The sequence below is a fragment of the Natator depressus genome, chromosome 24 (genome assembly GCF_965152275.1).
Source record: "Natator depressus isolate rNatDep1 chromosome 24, rNatDep2.hap1, whole genome shotgun sequence".
NCBI classification, from domain to species: Eukaryota; Metazoa; Chordata; order Testudines; family Cheloniidae; genus Natator; species Natator depressus.
The window spans coordinates 14,130,184-14,154,346 of record NC_134257.1 but is presented as its reverse complement, the minus strand read 5'-3'; the positions used below and the strand labels follow the sequence as shown (position 1 = coordinate 14,154,346).

Here is a 24,163-nt window from a genome sequence, read left to right as displayed (position 1 = left end):
AACAGGGCAATCTCGAGTAGCAGTAGGGAGGTTATTTTACCTCTATATTTGGCACTGCTGTGACTGCTGCTGCATGCCAGTGTCCCATTCTGGGGCCCACAATTCCAGAAGGATGTTGATTGAAGAGAGTTCAGAGAAGAGCCACGAGAACCGTTAAAGGATTAGAAACCTTGCCTTACAGTGACAGACTCAAGGAGATCACTCTATTTAGCCTAACAAAGACAGGATTAAGAGGTGACTTGATTACAGTCTATGAGTATTTACAAGGGGAGCAAATATTTAGTAATGGCCTCTTCAGTCTAGCAGAGAAAGGTCTAACATGATCCAATGGCTGGAATTTGTAGCACAACATCACATGCATTCAACAGGGTTGAACAACACATCCAAGGATGCAGGTGCCCCCTTGAGGTCTTTGGAAGGCTGCACTATTTACTTCCTTTGGTCACAGTACTAATACCTTAACTCATGTTGGAGAATCACCATTAGATGTAGCAGTGAAGAGCCTATGGCACACAGCAGGGTAGCTGTGATTCTTTCCAGTTTAAAGAGATGGGTGTGTATGTGGATAGATAAGTAAATATAGATCAGCATTATAGGCGTGTATAATGTGTGAACAAGTTCATCATTCAGGAAGCTGTGATTAAATCTGCATTTTACTGCTTGCCCCTACCCCACCCATGGGTGTCACTGGAACATTGGCTGCTTCCCCAAGGCGTTCCCTGCTATATAGCATCTGTGCACTCAGGCACTAGGCTAGCCAGGTGCATGGGGCAGGTGAGCACAGTCTCGTCCTTTCCCCATTGAGGCAAAGCTGCTTAGATCACAGAGCGATAGGAAGGTTAAAAATGCCATAGCTAGATAGATGGGGTGGGATAGCTAGTTAGTTAGATAGAGGGGTGCAAACAGGGATGGATAGATAGACAATTGGTATGGGGACAGATAGATAGATGAGAGATGACATTGTTTACAGGGTTGTTGTAGGCATGTTCTCCCAGGATATTAGAGAGACAAGGTGGGTCTTTTATTGGCCCAACGTCCTTTGGTGGAAGGGATAAGCCCTACACAGAGCCTTTCTTCAGGTCTGTGTAGCTGGGAAGCTTGACTCTTTCACCCACAGAAGTTGGTCTAATAAAAGATATTACTTCACCCAACTTGTTTCTCTCAGGGGGGAGGGATAGCTCAGTGGTTTGAGCATTGGCTTGCTTTGAGCAGGGGGTTGCACTAGATGATCTCCTAAGGTGCCTTCCAACCCTGATATTCTATTCTATGATGTGCGTCGCCAGATAGATAAATGGATAGTGATCTGCCGTATGTGGTCCTCTGCTTTGTGTGAGAGCTGGATTTTGGACACAATACATCTAATGTTTCTTTGTTTCAAATTCTTCACTTGAATTTAATCAGGAGGGGTATGGGGTTTAGAGCAGGAATGGCTAGGAGTGAGGACTCTTGGGTTCTATCCCCAGCTTTGGGAGGGGAGTGGGGTCTGGTAGTGAGAGTAGGCAGGGAGAGGGGGATTGGGAATGTGGATTTCTGGGGCCTATCCCCAGCTCTGGGAGGGGACTGGGGTCTAGTGGTGAGAGCTGGAGGATGCAGGGAGTCAGGAGTCCTGGGTTCTATCCCCAGCTGTATCACTAACTCTGCAACTTTGTTCATGTCATTCAACTCTCTGTGCCTCACGTTCCCCGTAGAGAGAATATTTACTTGCCTCCCAGGTAGACCATTCTGTCCCCATTTCTCAGGTGAAGGAGGGGGTAAATTTGGCACCTTATCCCCCCCTAGTGTCCTCAGAGGCTGATGGCCCTGCCTTCTTCTTTCTGCATTAATCTGACACATTTCCCCTTGTTTTCCAGCAATGGCAATGAAGGGAACGCTGCTGCTCTGGGCCTGGCTGGTGCTTCTGGGCGGTGAGTAAGGATCAAAATACCAGGGCAAAGTTTTCAACCCTGGGTGTCTGAAGTTAGGCACCTAGGGGTGGGATACTTATGCTTGTTACACTGGGGGGACTGGTGCTCCTTAATCACTTAGACGCTGTTGAACATTCCATCCTAGGTGCCTAAATATGGAACTAAGAATAGAGCTACTCGGTAATTTCCCCACTGAACGTTTTCTGTCGGAAAATGGAGCTTTGTGGAATTTTCTGCAGAAATGTGTCAATTTCAATGTAATTGTTTCAGAAAAAATTGAAACGAAGCAGCAAGTTAATTAGTTTTCAGAGCGAGCTGGAGAGATTTACGAGTGGATTGTACAACAGGGCTGTTCGTGATGATGGGGGACAGGGGCTCAGCAGCCCGGGAGCTCAGTATTCATTTGTTTTACGTTCCTAAAGCTCATGTTCAGGGTTTCAGCTGGCCGCCATCAGTGGTGGGGAAGGGAATCCCTCCACACCCCCAGCTCCTGCTCCTATGTATTCTGGGAGGGTTTTTTATTTTGTTCCTCTGAAGCATCCGGGATGGCCACAACTGGAGATGGGACATTGGCCAGGGTGGGCCAGGGCTCTGAGGTGGCACCGAGCATTCTCTCTCTCAGGTGCTTGGCTGGCTGGTTCTTGCTCACATGCTCAAGGTCTAACTGATCGCGATAGGCATGGGTGGCACATATAATAGGCTGGGGAAGGCTGTGCCACCCCAAACAGCCCCGCATGGCTCTGCCCCTGCACCGTCCTGAGGTCCCCTTTCCTGCTTGCCGCTAGTTGGCCCCAGCTCAGGCAGGCTGCTCCTCTTCCGGGAAGCCTGCTGGGCTGGGGCTGGAGCTAAGGCAGCTGGGACTTGGGGTGGCTGGGTCTGGCCAGCGCCGGGAGGGGGGGGCCCTTGGAGCTGGGGCTACACCACCCAGCACTCCAGGGCTGGAGGGGTCGAGGGGGGCCGCCCACCTGCCCATCTGGTGCTCCGGGACTGGGGCAGGGGGCCATGCACCACCTGGTGCTCCAGAGCTGGAGGCGCTTGGGCAGCCCGGGGCTGGGGGACAGGCCTGGCGGCCGCAGGGAAAATCAAACCTCTGGTCTTTGGCAGGGGTGGGGACTCAGGTGGAAGGGGTAGGCCGGGCCAGGGGCTAGCCTCCCCAAGCCTGTGGTTCACCCACCGCCCATGGCCATAGCCCATAGGCACTGTGGGAGGGCATTTTCCCCCACATCAGATTGGCAGGGACATTTGGAGGGGTTTCACCTTCCTCTGCAGCATGTGGGTGCACAGGTCACTTGCCGTGACTACCTGCGTATATTTAATTTAATAATTTCCCTGCCACTGCAGGAGCCTCGGGCTGGTGGTCCTCAGTCCCTCCTCTTCTCTGCCTGTGGCAGATAATAGTTTATTCTCCTGTGGGTTGCAATACTTTGGTCTCATTTTGGTTGTTGGGTTTGGTGTGAGGCTTCTTAATGGTTTTGGTGGCCTGTGATGTTCAGGAGGCCAGCTAGGTAATCTAGTGCTCCCTTCTGGCCTTAAACTCTATGACTCTATGATTTCGATGATGTCAAAATGGAACAGTTGTATATTTTCAGAATGAAATGTTTCTCATTTTTCATTTCAAAACAGCTTTTCACTGCGAAATGTATTTTATTGTCCATTCTACTTTTTCACAAACTAAAAGCATTCAAAATCAAAATGAAACATTTCAGTTTTACCAAAATGTTTCAGTTGGCTCCAGATAAAATTTAATTTTCAGGAGGAAAAAAATCAATGTTTCTTTCTGATTTGGGACAAACAGAAATCTTGAAATCTCAGAATTACCCATGGAATGAAATTTCCAAGTTTGGATCAGTTCTATTTAGGGGTCTAACTTTAGGCATGCAGATTTGAAAACTTTGTCCCAACCCCGGATAAATTATTATTGCTATTTATGAGGTGTTATGGTAGCACCTAGGTGCCCCAGTCATAGTCCACGACTCACCTGCACTAGATGTTGTACAAACAACAGGACAAAGAGATGGTCCCTACCCCAATGAGCTGACAGTCTGAGTATAAGAGAACAGAGGGGAACAGACAGACAGACAGGGGAGGAAAAGGAAAGAGTTGTGGTCAGCATGGTAGGGAGGCCTGGCAGAATTCGTGTTTGCTTTGCTATAATTTTGATGATAATATTAATATTTATTTTTAAGCATGTTTTGTCTTTTATTTTCACAGTTGCGGGAAATCATGGGGGATGTCTAACATTGGGTGGGGGGGGGCTCAGACACTAATTATTAATGACAGAAGAGGTTCAGATTCAAAGAGTGAAAGCTTTATAATGGTTAAAACTCAAATTGTCTACATCACATGTCAAAATGTACAAAGTAAATAGCCTGCAATCAAACTCTAGTAAAGTTCTCAAGCAGCATTTTAATTAGTCACGCAGGAATGATTGCTTTTGTCCGTGTTACGTGTATGGTGACAAGGACATTTCCAATAAAAGTATAACCCTTCCCAGCCTAACGATAGACTGTGCTTTCAGCAAACCAGTAGCCTAACCATCTCCTGTCTCTTGAACCACTCAAGGGTCTGATTTGGACACATTCCTATTGAACTCAAGGAGCCTCTGGGTTTGGGCTTTGAGCACTCAGCCATTTGGCAGGTTGACATCACTGGGAGATGGGGTTAGCTGATAACTGAATAGATGTAAGGCAGTGCTGTTGTAGCCTTGTTGGTCCCAGGACATTAGCAAGATAAGGTGGGGGAGGTAATATCTTTTATTGGACCAACTTCTGCTGGAGGGAGAGACAAGCTTTTGAGCCACACAGAGCTCTTCTTCAGGTCAAGGAAAGGCACTCCCAGGCTCACAGCTAAATGCAAGGTGGAACAGATTGTTTAGCATAAAGAACAAGGAGTACTTGTGGCACCTTAGAGACTTACTAATTTATTTGAGCATAAGCTTTCGTGAGCTAAAACCCACTTCATCAGATGCATGCAGTGGAAAATACAGTAGGAAGATATGTATATAGAGAACATGAAAAAATGGGGGTTGCCATACCAGCTATAACGAGACTAATTGATTAAGGTGGGCTATTATCAGCATGAGTAGTTAGCATGTATTGAAGAGAGCATTCAAGGTAGAGTGGCCCATTAACACCTCTGCAGACATAGGACAAGAAGAGGGGGTTAGTGCAGGGGTTCTCAAACTGGGGGTCGGGACCCCTCAGGGGGTCCCGAGGTTATTACTTGAGGGGGTTGCAAGCTGTCAGCCTCCAGCCCAAATCCCGCTTTGCCCCCAGCATTTATAATGGTGTTAAATTTTTTTTAAAAAGTGTTTTTAATTTATAAGGGGGGGTTCACACTCAGAGGCTTGCTGTGTGAGGGGGGGTCACCAGTACAAAAGTTTGAGAACCACTGGATTAGTGGGTTACAGATTGTTGGAATCCAGTCTCTCTGTTCAGGCCATGATTTTTAGTGTCTAGCAGAGTTATGAATTTAAGCTCGTAGGCTTGTCTTTTGAATGCATTGTGCAGGTTTCCTTTCAGGATGAGGACAGATGGTTCACATATAGAGTGATTGCTTTGTGAAAAGGGTTCACCCACAGGTAAGGTTGTTTTTGTCTTTTACCATTTTCTTGTGCAAGTTCATTCAAGAGTGTAGTGATTGTCTGGTTTCACCCACCTAGTTGTTACTGGGGCATTTAGTGCACTGGATGCGGTACCCCACATGCTGAGACAGGCGTGTGTAGATCCATGGATCTGGACAGGTGTGTTGTGGGGGGTGTTGATCATTGTGGCAGTGGAGATATGTCTGCGGGTCTTACGTCAGTAGCAAAATAATAAATATTGATAATACAAGAGTGGTGGGTAGAGCCCCCGCCATTGTAGGTGTGAAAAGGGGCCAACTGATGAATTCGCCAGGGTGCCAGTTAGATTTGAAAGCTGATACCGAACAAATGAGGGTTGCCAATCTATGACGGACTCCAATAGGACAGACCCTTTGGACTGAGTCTAGGGCCATGCTTTTCACACTTTTTTTCTGGGGACGCAGTTGAAGAAAATTGTTGATGCCTGCGACCCAACGGAGCTGGGGATGAGGGGTTTGGGGTGTGGGAGGGGCTCTTGGCTGGGGCAGAGGGTTGGGGTGAGGGCTGTAGGGTGGGGCTGGGAATGAGGGGTTCAGGGTATGAGAAGGGGCTCTGGGCTGGGGCAGGGGGTTGGGGTGCGGGAGGGGGTCAGGGCTCTGGGCTGTGGATGAGGGGTTTGGGGTACAGGAGGGGCTCCAAATTTTGGGGGGGGGCTCAGGGCTGGGGCAGGGGATTGGGGCGCGGGGTTGAGGCCTGGACTTACCTTCGGCAGCTCCCGGTGAGCGGCGCAGCCAGGGTGCACCGCGGACCGTGCTGTGCCCTGGAAGCAGCCAACAGCAGGCCTGGCTCCTAGGCGGAGGCATGCAATGGGAGTGTGGAGCTGGTGCTCAAGGCAGGGGCAGCGCGTGGAGCCCCATGGGCCCGCTGCCTAGAAGCCGGACCCGCTGCTGGCTGCCTCTGGGGTGCAGCGCGATGTCGGAACAGGTAGGCACTCGCCTGCCTTCACTGGGCAGCACCGCCGAGGGGACTTTTAACGTCCTGGTTGGAGGTGCTGACCAGAGCAAGGCGACCCAGCGCCTCACATGCCGCGACCCAGCACTGGGTCATGACCCACAGTTTGAAAAACGCTGGTTTAGGGAGCATTAGTTTACTAGTTTAATGCTGGGTTCTTTTCGGGTCAACTTTTAACTTGAACAGTGTTCCTCAAATCAGGATTTCTCAAATCCAGGCCAGTATTTCCCTGATCGCTTGCTTATTCTTAACCAACCACCAATTTATTAATACACCCAGAGCCACGTTAAGATATAATCAACTGTCCACTGCTCCAGCGTAGACACAACCTGTATGTACTACACACACGATACCGTCTTGCCAGCAATTATCACAGACTAGAGGTGAGGCTCAGCAGTTATAGGAAAGAACAATGCAAATGACCAAGATTTCTGATTACATTTACTTACGATCAGCAGTTCTCAATTCTTTAGTACCTAACACATTTAGCACACTGCCCAGGGCACCCTTGTCTCCAAGGCACTTTGAAGAATGTGATCACTTCTCTTTGACTACATTGGTGCAAAAGGGACAAGTTTAGAATATTAAAAGCAATTTCTTAAAGCAATTCTTGTAGGGCAATTTGCTTGGACTTATAAAGAAGTTAATCTAAAATACGGTTACTGAGGTCTCATGAGAGAGTGCAGACGCAGCAAGATCATAGAATCATAGAATCATAGAATATCAGGGTTGGAAGGGACCCCAGAAGGTCATCTAGTCCAACCCCCTGCTCGAAGCAGGACCAATTCCCAGTTAAATCATCCCAGCCAGGGCTTTGTCAAGCCTGACCTTAAAAACCTCTAAGGAAGGAGATTCTACCACCTCCCTAGGTAACGCATTCCAGTGTTTCACCACCCTCTTAGTGAAAAAGTTTTTCCTAATATCCAATCTAAACCTCCCCCATTGCAACTTGAGACCATTACTCCTCGTTCTGTCATCTGCTACCATTGAGAACAGTCTAGAGCCATCCTCTTTGGAACCCCCTTTCAGGTAGTTGAAAGCAGCTATCAAATCCCCCCTCATTCTTCTCTTCTGCAGACTAAACAATCCCAGCTCCCTCAGCCTCTCTTCATAAGTCATGTGCTCTAGACCCCTAATCATTTTTGTTGCCCTTCGCTGGACTCTCTCCAATTTATCCACATCCTTCTTGTAGTGTGGGGCCCAAAACTGGACACAGTACTCCAGATGAGGCCTCACCAGTGTCGAATAGAGGGGAACGATCACATCCCTCGATCTGCTCGCTATGCCCCTACTTATACATCCCAAAATGCCATTGGCCTTCTTGGCAACAAGGGCACACTGTTGACTCATATCCAGCTTCTCGTCCACTGTCACCCCTAGGTCCTTTTCCGCAGAACTGCTGCCTAGCCATTCGGTCCCTAGTCTGTAGCGGTGCATTGGATTCTTCCATCCTAAGTGCAGGACCCTGCACTTATCCTTATTGAACCTCATCAGATTTCTTTTGGCCCAATCCTCCAATTTGTCTAGGTCCTTCTGTATCCTATCCCTCCCCTCCAGCGTATCTACCACTCCTCCCAGTTTAGTATCATCTGCAAATTTGCTGAGAGTGCAATCCACACCATCCTCCAGATCATTTATGAAGATATTGAACAAAACCGGCCCCAGGACCGACCCCTGGGGCACTCCACTTGACACCGGCTGCCAACTAGACATGGAGCCATTGATCACTACCCGTTGAGCCCGACAATCTACGGTTATTTATACTAAAGAATAGGAGGGGAAATACAATCTATGAAATGAAATCTCACCTCTACTTGTTATCCTCTTAGACCTGGGATGGGGGAGAGTCCTTTCCACGTGGCTGGTCTGGGCATAGGTCACCCTTAGGATTCTGCAGCTTCTTGTGTTGGGTTCAGTCAACTCACTCTCCTGAGCACCTGGTGACCTCAATTTATATAACCATGTTTCAGGGCTCACTGGAGAGAGCCACCCTCTAATTCTTATTGGACATGTGCCATGTGGGTGCTCGCATTTCAGCTCTCTTTCTCTCTGGCTTCCATTGGTATCCAATTGATGGCAATACTGAACAGCAAATGTCTTCAATCCTTTTCTGACTGGAGGCTTTTAAAGTTTGATTAATTTCAATGATGGTATTTCATAATTGTCTCCTTCGATCAGTTGGGATCCTCTCCTTGCAAGCAATTTCTCTTAATATACCACAGTTATACCCTGGTTTATGTCTTTTAACATTTCTCCTTCCTTGTGCCAGACAATTCCTATTACTTCCAGAGTGCAACAATTATTTGCAATGGAAACCAAGAAAATCCTTATAATCGTCTCAATTTGGAGAACACACTCCATACAGTCTTTGATTATACTGAGCATTGGGACTTACAACAGAGCAGGAGACGTGTTCCACATATAGCAGGATGCAGATCTGACTCACAAGGCAAACAAATGTGCGGATTCTAACTTAGGGTGAAAAACAGATTATTCACAATATATTTGGTTTAGAAGGAAACAATGTATAGGTTATAATTTGGGGTGAAAGCACGTGGCTTGGATTTCTTGGGGCAACAGTTCACCCAACTGGACCTTCAGCCTTACAGCCACATTTCTAGTTTGTTTAACTTGCAGCTTCCCCACCCACCTCTTCTTGATCCACTCAATGTGCAATGGGCCACTTTGCACAGGAAAGCAGGGTCTGACTCTTCTTTAGTAACTTGGAGATTTTTTAGCTAGGTTGGGAGGGAGCAAGAGGTTTATTCTTATGCAAATTATAAGAGATTCTTGCCTAAGTGATTAACAATATTCTAATTCAGCCATTTTAGTTTCTATAGTTGGGTTGGGGAAAACCTGACCTTGGCTGATCTGTGTGTCCTTAGACAAAGTGTCTCACATGATGTGAACCATTTTCTTACTGTCTTCATAGATGGATCCTATTTTGGGATAACAGAGGTGAGGAGGTTTTCTAATTGTTGAGGGCCAGAAGGAATCATTAGTTATTAATCATTCCAGGCATATCTGGCCTATATATCCCTTATACTGTACACAGAACAAGAAGATAGTCCCTGCGCCAAAGAATTTACAATCTAGTAATTCACCTTTACTGCCACTTAGCGGTCAGGCAATATGCCAATAGAACGAAGGCCAGGTGGTGTGGTGTCAGAAGACCATATCACAGGCAGTCAGGCCTAGTGGTCCGAGTCTGAGTGAGAGAACCAACGGTCGAGAGAGTCGGAACCAAGGCTGAAGGTCAAAACCGAGGTCAGAATCCTAAAGCCAGAACCAAGAGTCAAGACATAGAACCAGGAACCAGGACCAAAGGTCAGAACCAGAGACAGAGTCTGCATGCCAGAGCCAAGGATTGAGACAAAGTCAGACTCAGGAATAAGAATCGGAACCAGATTACCAGGGAAGGCAGGAGCAAGGCTGAGACAGGACTGCATCAAGACTGGGTGCAGAGCAGGATCTGGGCTGGAGTCACGGAGAAGCAAAGCAGGAGCAGGGCTTGGAAAGAGAAGCACAGCGAGGCAGAGTCCATGGGCATGTGCACTGAGCAACCAGGACGCTGCTAGCTTCCTCAGCCAATCAGGCAGGATGGGCCATCTGGCAGCCTTGCTGACTCGTTAGGGAGTCCGGAGTATTGAGCCAGTGGAGCAACAGGGCCTTCCGTATGGTGTGGTCTAGCTGACAGAATGTCATACTAGGCTGCAACAGAACAGGGTGCTGGTCCCAGCAACTCCAGAGTGATCTGATTCAAGTCTCTTCACTATATCCACATAGTCACATACTTTAAGATAAACAGGAGACTATCCAATAGGGGTAGGGAGGTTATATTACCTCTGCATTTGGCTCTGGTGTGACTGCTGCCAGGTCCAGTTCTAGAATCCAAAATTCAAGAAGAATGTTGATCAACTGGAGAGGGTTCAGAGAAGACTCATGAGAATGATTAAAGGATTGGAAAGCATGTCTTGGAGTGATAGACTCACGGAGCTCAATTTATTTAGTTTAACAAACAGATGGGTAGAATCATAGAATATCAGGGTCGGAAGATACCTCAGGAGGTCATCTAGTCCAACCCCCTGCTCAAAGCAGGACCAACCCCTGGTGGCTTAAGTAGTGGCTTGATCACAGTCTATAGGTATGTACATGGGGAAGAAATATTTAATAATCAGTTCTTCAATCTAGCAAAGGTCTAACAATATCTAATGACTGGAAGCTGAAGCTAGACATTCAGATTGTAAATCAGGAATACATGTTTCACAGGGAATGTAATTAACCGTTGGAACAACTTATGAAGGGCCATGGTGGAGTCTCCATCACTGGCAATTTTTAAACCAAGGTCAGATGTTTTTTAAAAAGTCTGCTCTAGTTCAAAGAGGAATTATTCTGGGGAAGTTCTATGGCCTCTCTTATGCCGGAGGTCAAACTAGGTGATCACAATGGTCCCTTCTGGCCTAAGAAACAATGAATATAATATGAAAGTCAAAACAAAATAAATCAAAAATATAAAGTCAAAATGAAATATTTTTACCTTATTGAAATGACATAGTTCCACATTATCAAATCGAAATGATCCCAAATGGACTTTCTTGAGAATTTCCATTTCACAGGAAATTAATTGGAATTAATTCCCCCCACTTTCCCAGTCCACTCAAAAGGTCGGAATTTCCTGGGGAACAGAAATCCTGTTTTCTGATCAGCTGTACTGGCTTCAGATAGGAGCACCTGTGACATCTTCAGTAACTCCAATCCCCAAAGTTAAAAAATCATGAAACAAACTCTGCCCCGAAAATGATGTGATTAGCCCCCAAATCATTAGGTTTTTTTTTTTAAATTAAGATGATAGTGTGTTTTTGATTTTTTTTTTCATTTTTGACACAAGGGTGTGTGTGTGAGACACTGACAATGCTGCTGGCTCTCACAGGTGTATCATGACTTATGAGGTTTTGGTCCCTCCTGCAGAACTGCTTGCTAAAGAGCCCGACTGAAAGCAAAGCGTTCAGATCTGTATAAAGTACCACCAGACTGTGCCGAGCTCACAGATTCTCCCTGACCCCTCAAAATGCCTATTAACTAATGCTGTACCCCTCCTTTAGCCCCACATCTGCCACCCCACATCCTGTTTCGACAATTTAACAACAACAAAAATCTGTTTCTTTCATTTCAAAATGACCTTTCTTTTTGAAAAGTAAATTAATTTATTCTAAAACTATGTAAAAAAAGAGATAAAAATTGGAACGAAATGTTTTGAAATTATCAAATCAAAATATTTCAATTAATCCAAACTGAAATAAAGTCAGAGTTTCAGTTTGCAAAATTTTTCAGAATTTCTACTTTTCATCCCAATTTGGAATGGGAAAATTTTTAGAAATGTCGAAAATTCTCATGGGTCAGGAATATCATTTCCTACTCAGCCCTTATCATCAGTAGATCTCGAAGTGCTTTACAAAGCAGGTCATTATACCCGTTTTACAGTTGGAGAAATTAAGGCACAGAAAGGGGAAGTGTTTTGCCTACAGTCACGCAGCAAACCAGGGTCAGACCTGGGAACAGAACCTATGTCTTATGAAGCCCAGTGACTAGCTTTAGCTACTATACTACACTGCCCCTGAGTAGCGGTCAAAGCTGCACAGGTGTCTTCAGACGGTTTAATAGTCAAGCTGGTTTCAGGTTTTTTAAATGGAAAGAATTCTCATTGAAAATGGCCTTTTTAAAATAACTTTTGCAAAACTGATGGATTTTTTTCCCCCTTGAAATTTTCTGGACTTCGAAAAATTTAAATAGAAACTGTAAACAACCTGTTGGTTTTTCAGTTTGTTTCTTTGATTTTTTTCATCTTATTTTTTTAGCTTTCTTTGTGCTCAGTTATCTCTATGTTTGGTCTTCTTCATTCATTCCTTTTTAATTTGATTTGCTTCTTTGTTTGGAAGTCTTAATGCTTTTTTGTTCTTGCTCAATCGTCTTCAAGTTTGGATTTTTTCATACTCATTCTTCGTCTTGTTCTGTCTTCTTCATGCTCAGTCTTTTTCTCCCATGTTCTTTGTACTGAATATTCTTCTACAAATCTGCATTTCTTCATGCTCATTCTTCTTTTGTCTTCTTCACATTCAACATTATTCTTTAAGTTTGGATTTCTTCATGCTCATTCTTCTTGTTCTGTCCTCTTCATGCACCATCTTCTTCATGTTTGGATTTCTTTATGCTTACTCTTCATCTTGTTCTGCCTTCTTTTTGTTCAGTCTTTTCTCTCATTGGTGCTCAGTTATTCTTGTCCATCATTTTCAAATTTCTTCATGTTGGTTCTTATCAAGGTTCCTTCCCCACTCTGAACGCTAGGGTACAGATGTGGGGACCTGCATGAAAACCTCCTAAGCTTATTTTTACCAGCTTAGGTTAAAACTTCCCCAAGGTACAAACTATTTTCCTTTTTCCCTTGGACTTTATTGCTGCCACCACCAAGCGTCTAACAGATATATATCAGGAAAGAGCCCGCTTGGAAACATCTTTCCCCCCAAAATCCTCCCCAAACCCTACACCCCCTTTCCTGGGGAAGGAGTGATAAAAATCCTCACCAATTTGCTTAGGTGAACACAGACCCAAACCCTTGGATCTTAAGAACAATGAAAAAGCAATCAGGTTCTTAAAAGAAGAATTTTAATTGAAGAAAAAGTAAAAGAATCACCTCTGTAAAATCAGGATGGTAAATATCTTACAGGGTAATTAGATTCAAAACACAGAGAATCCCTCTAGGCAAAACCTTAAGTTACAAAAAGACACAAAAACAGGAATATCCATTCCATTCAGCACAGTTATTTTATCAGCCATTTAAACAAAACAGAATCTAACGCATATCTAGCTAGATTACTTACTAAGTTCTAAGACTCCATTCCTGTTCTGTTCCCGGCAAAAGCATCACACAGACAGACAGAGCCTTTGTTTCTCCCCCCTCCAGCTTTGAAGGTATCTTGTCTCCTCATTGGTCATTTTGGGTCAGGTGCCAGCGAGGTTATCCAGCTTCTTAACCCTTTACAGGTGAAAGGGGTTTTTCTCTGGCCAGGAGGGATTTTAAAGGTGTTTACTCTTCCTTTTATATTTATGACAGTTCTCATCTCCTTTGTTTTTTGTCTTCCTCACATTTGGTCTTCCTTGTCCCTGTGTTTGGTGGCACTTCTTTGTGTGTAGTCTTCTTCTTTGTGTTCACATTCATTTGTCCTTGTTTTTCATGTTCAGGGTTCTCTGCGATGGTTGATTTCCTTTCTTCATGTCTGGTCTTTTTCACATTTAACCTTCTTCTTCATATTTTTTTTCTCTTATTAAGTCATTCTCCTCTTATTTGGTCTTCTTCAAGATAGGTCTTCTTTTGCATGTTCTCCCTTCTCCGGGAGGAGAGTGACAGTCTAATGGTTAGAGCAGCTGGGTCTGGGAGTCAGGACTCCTTGTTTCTATTTTTAAGTCTGGAAGGAAAGTGGGGTTTAGGGCTGAACTAAGAGGGCCTAGAAGTCAGGACTCCAGCATTCTATTCCCACCTTGGGTAGGTGACTAGTATTTCTTCCATAGAGCAGTGAATCTGGCATTGGGACACTTGAGTTCTATTCCCAGCTGTGAATTGGTGTGGGGTTTCTGACTCTCTTTCTTAACCCACAATCTGTTTCTTTCAGGTCTTTGCAGAGCAAGTTTCCGTGGGAAAGAATTCATTACGGTCTTCATGCAAAACCATGTCCAAAGTGTCAGAGCAGATTGCAAGCTGTTTATCACTGGTTACTATGCCTCCACTACGGTTACTGTGACAGTGAACAAGGGTATGTTCCGGAGAGTGACACCTGTTGGAGAAGGACAGACGGTGACTGTGCAGATCCCAGCCTCTGTAGAGATGTTTGGGAGCCAAACATTTGATAGCACCATCCTCATTCAGGCTGATAAAGACATCTCTGTCCTGTCTGTTAACTCAAAGCCCAGTTCCATTGCTACCACTGTAGTGTACCCCATTGAGAAGCTGGGTACCATATATTACATTGTAACTCCACCTGGTAAACATTTAGGAAGTTATAAAGAGTTTGCTGTCATAGCAGGGCAGGCTCCCACTACAGTTGATATTTATTTGAAAGGGGCTGTAATGTTCAAACGCTGGATCTATGCTACTGGGAGCAAACTCACGGTTGCCCTCGCTCCCTACCAAGCCTTGCAACTGCAAAGCTCTGCTGATTTATCTGGCACCAAAATCGAGTCTCGGGAACATGTGGCTGTCCTCACTGGGCACAGCTGTGTTGTCCAAAACACCTACTGTGATCACACTGTCGAGCAGCTCCTGCCCGTCTCCAGCTGGGGCAGCACATACATCATCCCTCCTCTGTCCTTCCAAGCCAAGTTTGACATCGCATACATCGTCGCCTCCCAAAACACTCGCATTGATTATCAGTCAGGGCCCACACGAGCTTCCCGCAACATATTGGCTGGGCAGGTTGTTGAATTTCAAATCCGAGTCTCTCACCCACTTTACATCTCTGCTAGCGCTGGCATCCAGGTTCTTCTCTTCTTCACTGGTGCTAAAAAGGGGAAATCCACATATGACCCATTCCTCATCAATGTCCCACCCATCACGAACTACTGCCAGTCCTACCACATTGATGGGATGAAGGAGTTTGAGAACCATGTGCTGATCATAGTCAAGAGCTCAGAGTCCAGCAGGATCACATCTGATCAGAAAGCCAAAGGAAAAGTCAGATGGAGGAAGATTCCCGGCACGGAGTATTCTTGGGGAGAGTACAGCTTCGGCAGAGGGATTAGCGCCCATTCCATACAGCACCCGAGCTCTCCCTTCGGTCTGCTGAGCTTTGGAGGGGACCATCACAGTGGATATGGCTCATCAGGTGTTTGTACATACAGTAAGTCAATTTTGGGTGTAAATAAAATCCAGCCCCCCGACCCCTAAAATCCCCCATAGAATGGGATATGGAAACAAATATACACAAAGAGACTGCACACAGCTTGAAATCCAGCTTTGTCTCCTTTGTTTATCCAGTCCCCTCACCCTGCACAGAGACACCTACTGGGTGAAAAATGCAGTGCAAACAAACAGATTGTTTCAATGCCTGCCAGTACATGGCATAAGTGAGTTCTTGTATAACTGGCCGGTTGAATCTTTGTAGGTAACCCAACCATATCCTGCAGCACTGTCCAATGCAGGAAGAAAGAGAGGTGTCAGATTGTAGATGGCAGCCCGGTGTGTGTGGCTGAGTCAGAATCCACCTGCTGGGCTCAGGGAGACCCACATTATCACACTTTTGATGGGCGGAATTTCGACTTCATGGGCACCTGCACCTACACCATCGCCAAGACCTGCGGCTCAGACTCAACTCTCCCGTCATTCAGTGTCAAGGCCAAGAACGACAACAGGGGCAACACGCGTGTCTCCTATGTTGGTCATGTGACTGTCGAGGTCTATAATGTCACCATCTCAGTGGTCAGATATGAGACTGGGTTTGTGAGGGTAAGAGAGCAACGTGAATAAATACTGATACTTTGTTTTCTGCTTATGTTTGAAGGGTACATTTGGTGATGCTAACATAAAGTCACATTTGGCAGCTGCTGGAAAGGTTTACTACAGAGTTTTACTTCAGATTTGAACAACAGCTCACTTGATATTCGAGCCCTGGGTTCCCCCTCTTCCCTCAGCTCTGCCGGTGCCCCTTAATCCTGACCCACAGCCCCCTGCTATTCCAACCCTGAGCTCCCCCTTTCCCTTCACCTCTGCCAATGCCCCTTAATCCTGATTTGGGATCCCCTCACACCCAGCTCTGCCAGTGCCTCTCAATCTAAACTGACAGTCCCCCTGCAACTCCCGCCCTGGGCTCCCCACATACACATAGGTGTGCTGGTGACCATCAATCCAGACCCACAGTCTCCCCCCAACTATCCCAGCCCTAGGCTACCCCCTCCAGTCCCCACATACACATAGCACCACTAACCCAGCTCTGGAATCCCCCCCTCCCGCCCCCCAAGTTGCTCATGCAATTCTCTACCTCTGTCTTCAGCAGAGTATGTCAAGCTACATGGTGGCTTTGTATAGAACAATCTGTGGCTGAGATTTCCAAGGATGACTTGGGTATGTAGCTACATTGCAATTAATGGAAGTTGTGTGGCTAAATCCCCTAGCTAGCCTTGCAAATCTCAATTTATCATTATTTATTATGTGTATGCAGTGGCACATAGTAGCCTCAGTCCCTCACTGTGCCAGATTCCTTTGGGTAATGCACCCAAAACAATGACCGTTTCTTGTGGTTCAATTTCCAGGTGAATGACCAGCGCTCCCGCCTCCCCATCTCTGTTCTCGAGGGGCAGCTGAGGGTGTATCAGAGCGGGGGCTCTGTGGTCATCGAGACTGACTTCTCCCTGAGGGTCTCCTACGACTGGGGCAGCTCCCTGGTGGTGAAAATCTCCAGCAGCTTCTGGGAGAGCATGTGCGGCCTGTGCGGCAACTACAACGGGGACGCCAGGGACGACTTTGCCACCCCCACGGGGGTGCTGGCTGCCAGCCCCTTGGAGTTCGGGAAGAGCTGGAAGGTGGAGGATGGGGACAGGTTCTGCTGGGACGACTGCCACGGGGAGTGCAAGAGCTGCTCCCCAGAGCTGGTTGGCAGGTACAAAGCTGAGCCCTTCTGCGGCTGGATCACCAAAAAGGCGAGTGGCCCCTTCAGCCGCTGCCACTCCGTGATCGACCCCAAAATCTACCTGGACAACTGTGTCTACGACCTGTGCATGAACGACGGCCTCAAGGAGATGCTGTGCCAGGCACTGACGAGCTACGCCGACGCTTGCCGGAGAGAGGGTGTGGCCATCTCTGACTGGAGGACACCCACGGGGTGCTGTGAGTATACCCAGGGTGACAAAGAGATCATAGAATCATAGAAGATTAGGGTTGGGAGAGACCTCAAGAGGTCATCTAGTCCAACCCCCTGCTCAAAGCCAGACCAACACCAACTAAATCATCCCAGCCAGATGCTGGCTCATGAGCGAAAGGCAGCAGGTTTTAGTATCAGAGTTTGAAGTCAATGGCGAAATGTGAATGGGAACAGGTCCTCAAGAGGCCTAAAGAGATTTGTAGAACTTAGTGTAAATATCATGAAGAAAAGGAGTACCTGTGGCACCTTAGAGACTAACAAATTTATTTCTCTAAGTCTCTAAGGTGCCACAAGTCCTCCTTTTCTTTTTGCGAATACAGACTAACACAGCTGCTACTCTGAAACCTGTAAATATCATGGAGGCTCTGAGATATCATGGATGTGGTAGGACTGCACAGATAGACGTTTAAGTGCCTTTGGAACATCACAATGAGACCCGATCTCTCTGTATCAAACCTCAGTGGTCCACAGTTGGCTTCTGTTGAATAGCTCTGTCTTCTTTTAACACTTGTGCTGTTTGTTAGGCATCTATAAACTAACAATAATGAGACTGTTTCTTCCCTGGTGGAAATTGGCATGACTTCTTTGACTTTAGCAGAGGTTCTGGCCAGAAATTTCTGACTAGAAATATTTGCCAGCATAAGACTGGCAGTTAGGGTTGTGATTCCTTGTGACAGTTTTATACTAGCAAACAACCCTAATGTAGACACAATTATACTGGCAACCATAGGAACACAGTACTGGAAGGGCCTTCCTGGGTCACTGCATCCAGTCCCTGCAGTTGCAGCCATCCTATCATACAGTCCTATTCAGAATTTTGTCAGCTCCATCTTCAAATCAGTGAAGTTCTTTACTCAACTGCTCCTATTGCAAATCTGTTTTCCTGACTCGTGGCCAGTTTAGCCTCCTTTGTTCTTGTTCCAATGTTTTCCTTTTTGTTTAAACATCTCCTTTCCTCCCTTGGTGTTCCCCTCGATGTACTTATGGAGAGTAATCACATCCCCTTCTTTGCTAGGTTAAATAAGCAAAGCTCTTTTAGTCTACTCTCTTAAAATAGGCCCTCCATTCCCCATATTATCCTACTAGCCCTTCTCTGCATCCACTCCACTCTGATTTGATCTTTCTTCAACATGGGTAACCAGAGCAGGACACACCGAAGTCCTTTTGCCATCATTGCTTAATTCATCCGGGGAAATGGTATGAGCTATATCAGCATAAGAACTCTTTTGCTGGTATAAGTTCTATCCTCACTAGGGAAGTTTGCTGGTATTGCTATACCAGCATACCCTTTCTCGTGTGGACTAGGGATAAGCGGTGGACGAAATAACCCTCTCAGAAGATCTGAGGTGAGGAAGTGGGTAGGAGAAATGTTCATGGTAGTCCCAGTGGGTATGTCTAACAGTAATGGGACAAGATGGAGCAAGGAAAAATATATCAGGAAAAAATGTCCTAATGGTGAGGTCTATCAGCCCACTGACGTAGGATGGGTGGGAGCCTCATTGCTTCAGTCATTTAAAGCTAGACTGACAAAGCCATGGACTGAAGGTGGTGGGGGCAGTGACATCTCTAGTTCTTTGGGTCAGAGCTCACTGTAGGTTCAGGAGTATCATTAGGGGCTGCTATGATGCAGAATTTCCAGCTGGGCCCCCTCAGACCTGTGCCAAACTGTTTAATGCTACAGGGGAGCGATATTCCCAGTGACCTCAGTGTCCTGTCCTTTTGACAGCTCTGCCCTGCCTGGTGAATAGCCAGTATAAGGCTTGCGGCTCTGCATGTCCTGCCACCTGCAATGATCGAGTGGCCCCTAACAACTGCTCCTTGCCCTGCGTGGAGACCTGCCAGTGCAACGAGGGCTTCGTGCTGGACGCTGGGAAATGCATCCCCAAGGAGAGCTGCGGATGTGAGTTCCAGGGGCGTCTGTATGATCTCGGAGAGCAATTCTGGGGGGACAGCGCCTGCACCAGACGCTGCCTTTGTGACCCGCAAACCAGGCAAGTGAGCTGTCAGGCCACCAGATGCAGGACTGGGGAACAGTGCCGGGTGGAGAATGGCATCCAGAACTGCTACCCCATCAGCTACGGAACCTGCTCAGCTTCGGGGGACCCTCACTACATCAGCTTTGACAGGAAGAAGTTTGACTTCCAGGGCACCTGCCTGTATCAGTTCGCCGGTCTGTGCAACAACAGCCAGGACCTGGTGGATTTCCAGGTCCTAGTTCAGAATGACCATCGGGGCAGCCAAGTCGTGTCCTTCACCAAAGTTGTGCAGGTCAAAGTCTATGAGGTCGACATTGTGATCAGCAGGGAAAACCCTGGCAGAGTCGTGGTGAGTGTATCGAACCTTTCTACCCTTTCCTGGTCAGTCATCAGACCTGTCTTCCTTTGCCATGTTCAGTCACCGAACCTTCTTTCTTTCGTGTGGTCAGCCATCATTCTTTTCTTCTTTCGTGAGTTCGCCCATTTTACCTTTTCTTTTTCTTTTTCTTTTACCAAGGACTCTGTGATTAGGTGTTTAATTGAACCATATTTTCAGCACACTTAGGCAGTTGTCTTAATACGGTGAAAATTCTGAGGGATAGCTGGACTTTAGCTGGCTGACAGTTTTCATACAAAACCTTTTTTGGTAGAAAAGAAAATGCAGGTTCCGCGACACCAAAATATTTGGCAAAATTGTGTTGGTTTCACCACATTGTTTCAATTAGAAAGAAACCCTAAAAAAGCCAAACCCAAATCCAAAACAATCAAACGTTCCATTTTGACATTTAAAAAAAAAATCGGTTTGAAACCACTTTTAATTTCAAAATTTCTTTTAATTTTATTTTCAAAACTATCCAAAACTCAAAAAATGCTCAATATTCAACCACAACATTTTGTTTTATGTCCAATGAAAAGTTTAGTTTCACCCAATATATATGTACACACACACAATTGCCACACACACATACACACACACAATTGCCAGCAATCTGAAAAACCCATTATTCAGCAACCTCTAATTTGGAGCTGCCTGGAATTGCATCCACATCTGCTTGTGCCTCTCTCTCTGTTTCCCCAGCTCAGATGTAATTTCATGTAGATAATCAACCGAACCTTATTTTCCGCATTGCTGCTCTACAAATAAGGCCTTCTCCGTGCACGTCTGCATGGCAAGCGGAGCCGAGTGAAATGTGGACTGCGAACCTCACAGGGAGTTTAGACATTTCCAAATTTTGTTTTCATCCCAAAATACGGTCAAAAATTGAAATGTGGAAATATTACATTTTAATATGTTCAAGTGAAGAAAACATTTCAAGCTGCTCAAACAGAAATCTTCTGATCCAGCTTGTTGAGCCACATTTCAAGATTAAATCGTATTTCCCATTGCCTGATAGGAGCTGCAGTTCCTGACACCATTTCCTCCTGGGGGACTATATCCCCATAGTACAAACAGAGTCATGTGATCTCCTCACTGTATTTTCCACTGAATGCATCCGATGAAGTGAGCTGTAGCTCACGAAAGCTTATGCTCAAATAAATTGGTTAGTCTCTAAGGTGCCACTAGTACTCCTTTTTTTTATGTGATATCTATGATGCTCCAAGCAGTAGCAATCTATTATAGGGAGCTGTAGTCCTCCACAGAGTCCAGCCCATAGCGACAAGGGGACTTGAACTACAACTCCCATAAGGCAATGTGCCATAGGGAAAAAAGTCTTAATTTCTTTTTAACTGATTCAAAATGAAACGTTGTGGGTCAGCTAAGAAAATGAAATATTACAGTTCAGGTCAACTTGACCCAAAGTAAATATTTCATTTTGATTTTTCTGTCAGGAAAATAGAAAATTTCCAGCAAAATCAAAATTTTCTGCTAGTAAATTTCAAATTTTCAGAAACTGCATTTTCTGCTGCAAAATTCACTCTGATGGAGAATCCCAACCAGCTCTAAATGCAAGTTATTTCTCCCCAGATTCATTAGCTTGCTTCCTTTTTTGTGTTCATTTGTCACTCTTTGTATGTATTTTCTCTTTTTGTGTTTACTGGCCATAATTTTCTTTCTTTCTTTGGCATTTTATCATTGTACTGCTATTTCTTATTCTTCTGTCTCCAGTCATTGGTCATTGTGCACTGCGTTTCATTTGGGAGGTTTGTATTGGCAATTTGAATCAGTCACCCTGAAGAAAAAATGGTGCGATTTTTTTATGACTCAAAAACTTTCCCAAATTGAAAAGTTTTGGTTTTTGAATCAATAAAATTTCATTTTCAAAAACTACTTAACCTGCAAATGGGAAACGGACACTTAGTTTAAAAACATTTTTAAAAAAGGAAAATAAAAAATGAACACAATGAAAATGAATTCAAAATTCACCATTTGGGTTTTGTTTTCAACCAGCTCTACCTGGAAAGTTCTTTAGAGGGGCTGGGTTCTGCAGGTTCAAAGGTGCTTGCTCAGTGTCAGACCGTTCTCACTGATCCCTTGGCATTGATCCCAGGTGAACAGCGTGCTGATCAACCTACCATATAGCACCAACGACAGCAAGATCTCCATATACCGGAGGGGGAAGGAAGCCGCGATTCAGACTGACTTCGGTCTCACCGTCACCTTTGACTGGCAGGGCCGGATCACTGTCACAGCTCCAAGCACCTATGCTGGAGCCGTGTGCGGTCTCTGTGGGAACTTCAACGGGGACAAGGGAGATGAGCTGACCATGAGGGGCGGCACATTGGCCCCGAACCCAACGGCCTTTGGGCAGAGCTGGAAGGTGAAGGATATCCCCGGCTGTGTGGAGGTTGCCAAGGACGAGTGCTCAGATCTAGAAGCTGTTGAGAGACGCCAACGAGGAATGAATGGGGAGTGCGGGATCCTCCTAGACAAGAGTGGCCCCTTCCGAGAGTGTCACAGCAAAGTCGACCCCGAGGGCTACTTCCAAGACTGCGTGTACGACTATTGCTTCTTCAAAGGCCAACAAGCTGTGATATGCCAGCTTATCACTAGCTATGCTGCAGCCTGCCAGGCCGCCGGGGTGACTATATATGCCTGGAGGACCAACTCCTTCTGCAGTAAGTGGAAGCAGATTGGGACTGTCTTCTGTGATGAAAGTTAATGCACGAGGGAAAGAAAACAGGGTCTTTGCTCAAGGGCAAGACAAGTTGGTTGTTGTTCAGGGAAGGGGATATGAGCTATTTCTGCCCTAGCAGGTGCGGGCTGTGATCTAGCCCCAGGGTGGGGGGACTGGCCAGCTCAGGGTGGACATGGGAGAGGATATAGGGCTTTTCCCCTCTAGGGGGCACCAGCTCTGATCTGACCCCAAGACAGGGGAACGGACTGGCTCACAGGCAGGGAAATGAAATTTGGGGCCTGTCCCCTAGAGGGTGCGAATTCCAATCCAGGCCCTGCCTGGGGGCGAGAAGTTGACTCAGTGTGGGTTGTCCAGGGAATGGGATATAGGGCCTGTATTTCATAAGCATGTGAATCTTATGCAGGTCCTTATTGTACAAATGAGCCTGTCACAGAGCTCACGGTAATAACTGGAGATAAATACACCTGATCTGCCAGTGTTAGAAAAGGTCAAGAGTTGAACGGGCCATGGAGACTGAACTCTTCTCTCTCAAGGGGTCCTGCAACGACATACTGGCAAGGCACAGTATGAAGGAATTTTGCCCGGCAACTTCCTATACTGCACCCAACAGACTCCATTCTCCAGGGCTGTCATCAAGCTCCCGTCTTCAGCCCTTACATTGTTACATAGTTCAGAATCCATCTAGTTTTCTTTTTTGGGATGCTAAAGTCTTATTGTTTCAATGGCAGGTCTCTTCTGTGCCCAAAACAGCCACTATGAGGTCTGCGCCCAGGGCTGCCAGTTCACCTGCAGCAGCCTCTATGCCCCAGTTCAGTGCTCTGCCCAGTGCTGGGAAGGCTGCGTGTGCGATGAGGGCTTTGTGTTCAGCGGCGATGAGTGTGTCCCTATATCCCAGTGTGGCTGTGTCTACCTGGGATTTTATTATAAGGCTGGGGAGACCTTCCACCCAACGTGCCAGGAGCAGTGTGTGTGCCAGGCCAGCGGAGACGTGGTGTGTAAGGGGTTGTCCTGCCGCCCTAATGAGGAGTGCAAGCTGGTGAATGGTATCCGGAAATGCCACCCTGTCGGATCTGCAACGTGTTCTGCTGCCGGAGACCCCCACTACCTCTCCTTCGATGGGGTCGCCTTTGATTTCCAAGGCACCTGCACCTACATCCTGGCCAAGACCTGCACCAACACTTGGAACCAGACATCCTTTGCTGTGAAGGCGGAGAATGTGCCGTGGGGCAACGGGAAGGTGTCTGTCACCAAGCTGGTGTCCGTGGAGGTCTATGGGCTCACACTCACCTTGCTGCAGAACAAGAAGGGGCTCGTCATGGTAAGTCCTGCTCAAGATGTTCCCATGGGGCTGAACCCAGCAATGGGGCAGCCCCACTGATGTGGCAATGCAAGGGGCACTTGTCTCCTGGGTCACTCATTAGGAGCGCACAGGCAGGAGGGGTCAGACATTCAGGTTCTGATCCTGACCTTACTGGCACCAGTGCCAGTTTAGAGGCATCCCACTGAAGAAAGCAGAATCGCTCTGGATTTTCTCTGGGACAAGTGAGAACATAATGCAGCCCTCAGCATATTACGCTCAGTGGATGATTGCAGAGTAAGCCCAGGGATCAGAGATCAAAACTGGGCCCTGATGCCATTACACTGGAACAGGTGACCCTGGATTTCCCTTAGGGTCAGTGAGATCAGAAATGGCCATAATTTAATTGAGTTCAGTGGAGTCACAACAGAT

General features: G+C 46.4%; 1 protein-coding gene across 1 annotated transcript in view; it reads left to right on the top strand.

Moving 5' to 3' along the window:
- LOC141977512 (uncharacterized) overlaps window positions 1–24,163 on the top strand; it is a 147,954-nt gene that overhangs the window by 48,165 nt on the left and 75,626 nt on the right. The window contains exons 20-27 of the mRNA XM_074939030.1: window positions 1,851–1,904; window positions 9,410–9,435; window positions 14,142–15,365; window positions 15,630–15,970; window positions 16,774–17,347; window positions 19,108–19,706; window positions 21,847–22,414; window positions 23,163–23,752. Of these exons, the coding sequence (XP_074795131.1) occupies window positions 1,851–1,904; window positions 9,410–9,435; window positions 14,142–15,365; window positions 15,630–15,970; window positions 16,774–17,347; window positions 19,108–19,706; window positions 21,847–22,414; window positions 23,163–23,752 (3,976 nt within the window). The remainder of the gene's footprint in view (window positions 1–1,850; window positions 1,905–9,409; window positions 9,436–14,141; window positions 15,366–15,629; window positions 15,971–16,773; window positions 17,348–19,107; window positions 19,707–21,846; window positions 22,415–23,162; window positions 23,753–24,163) is intronic.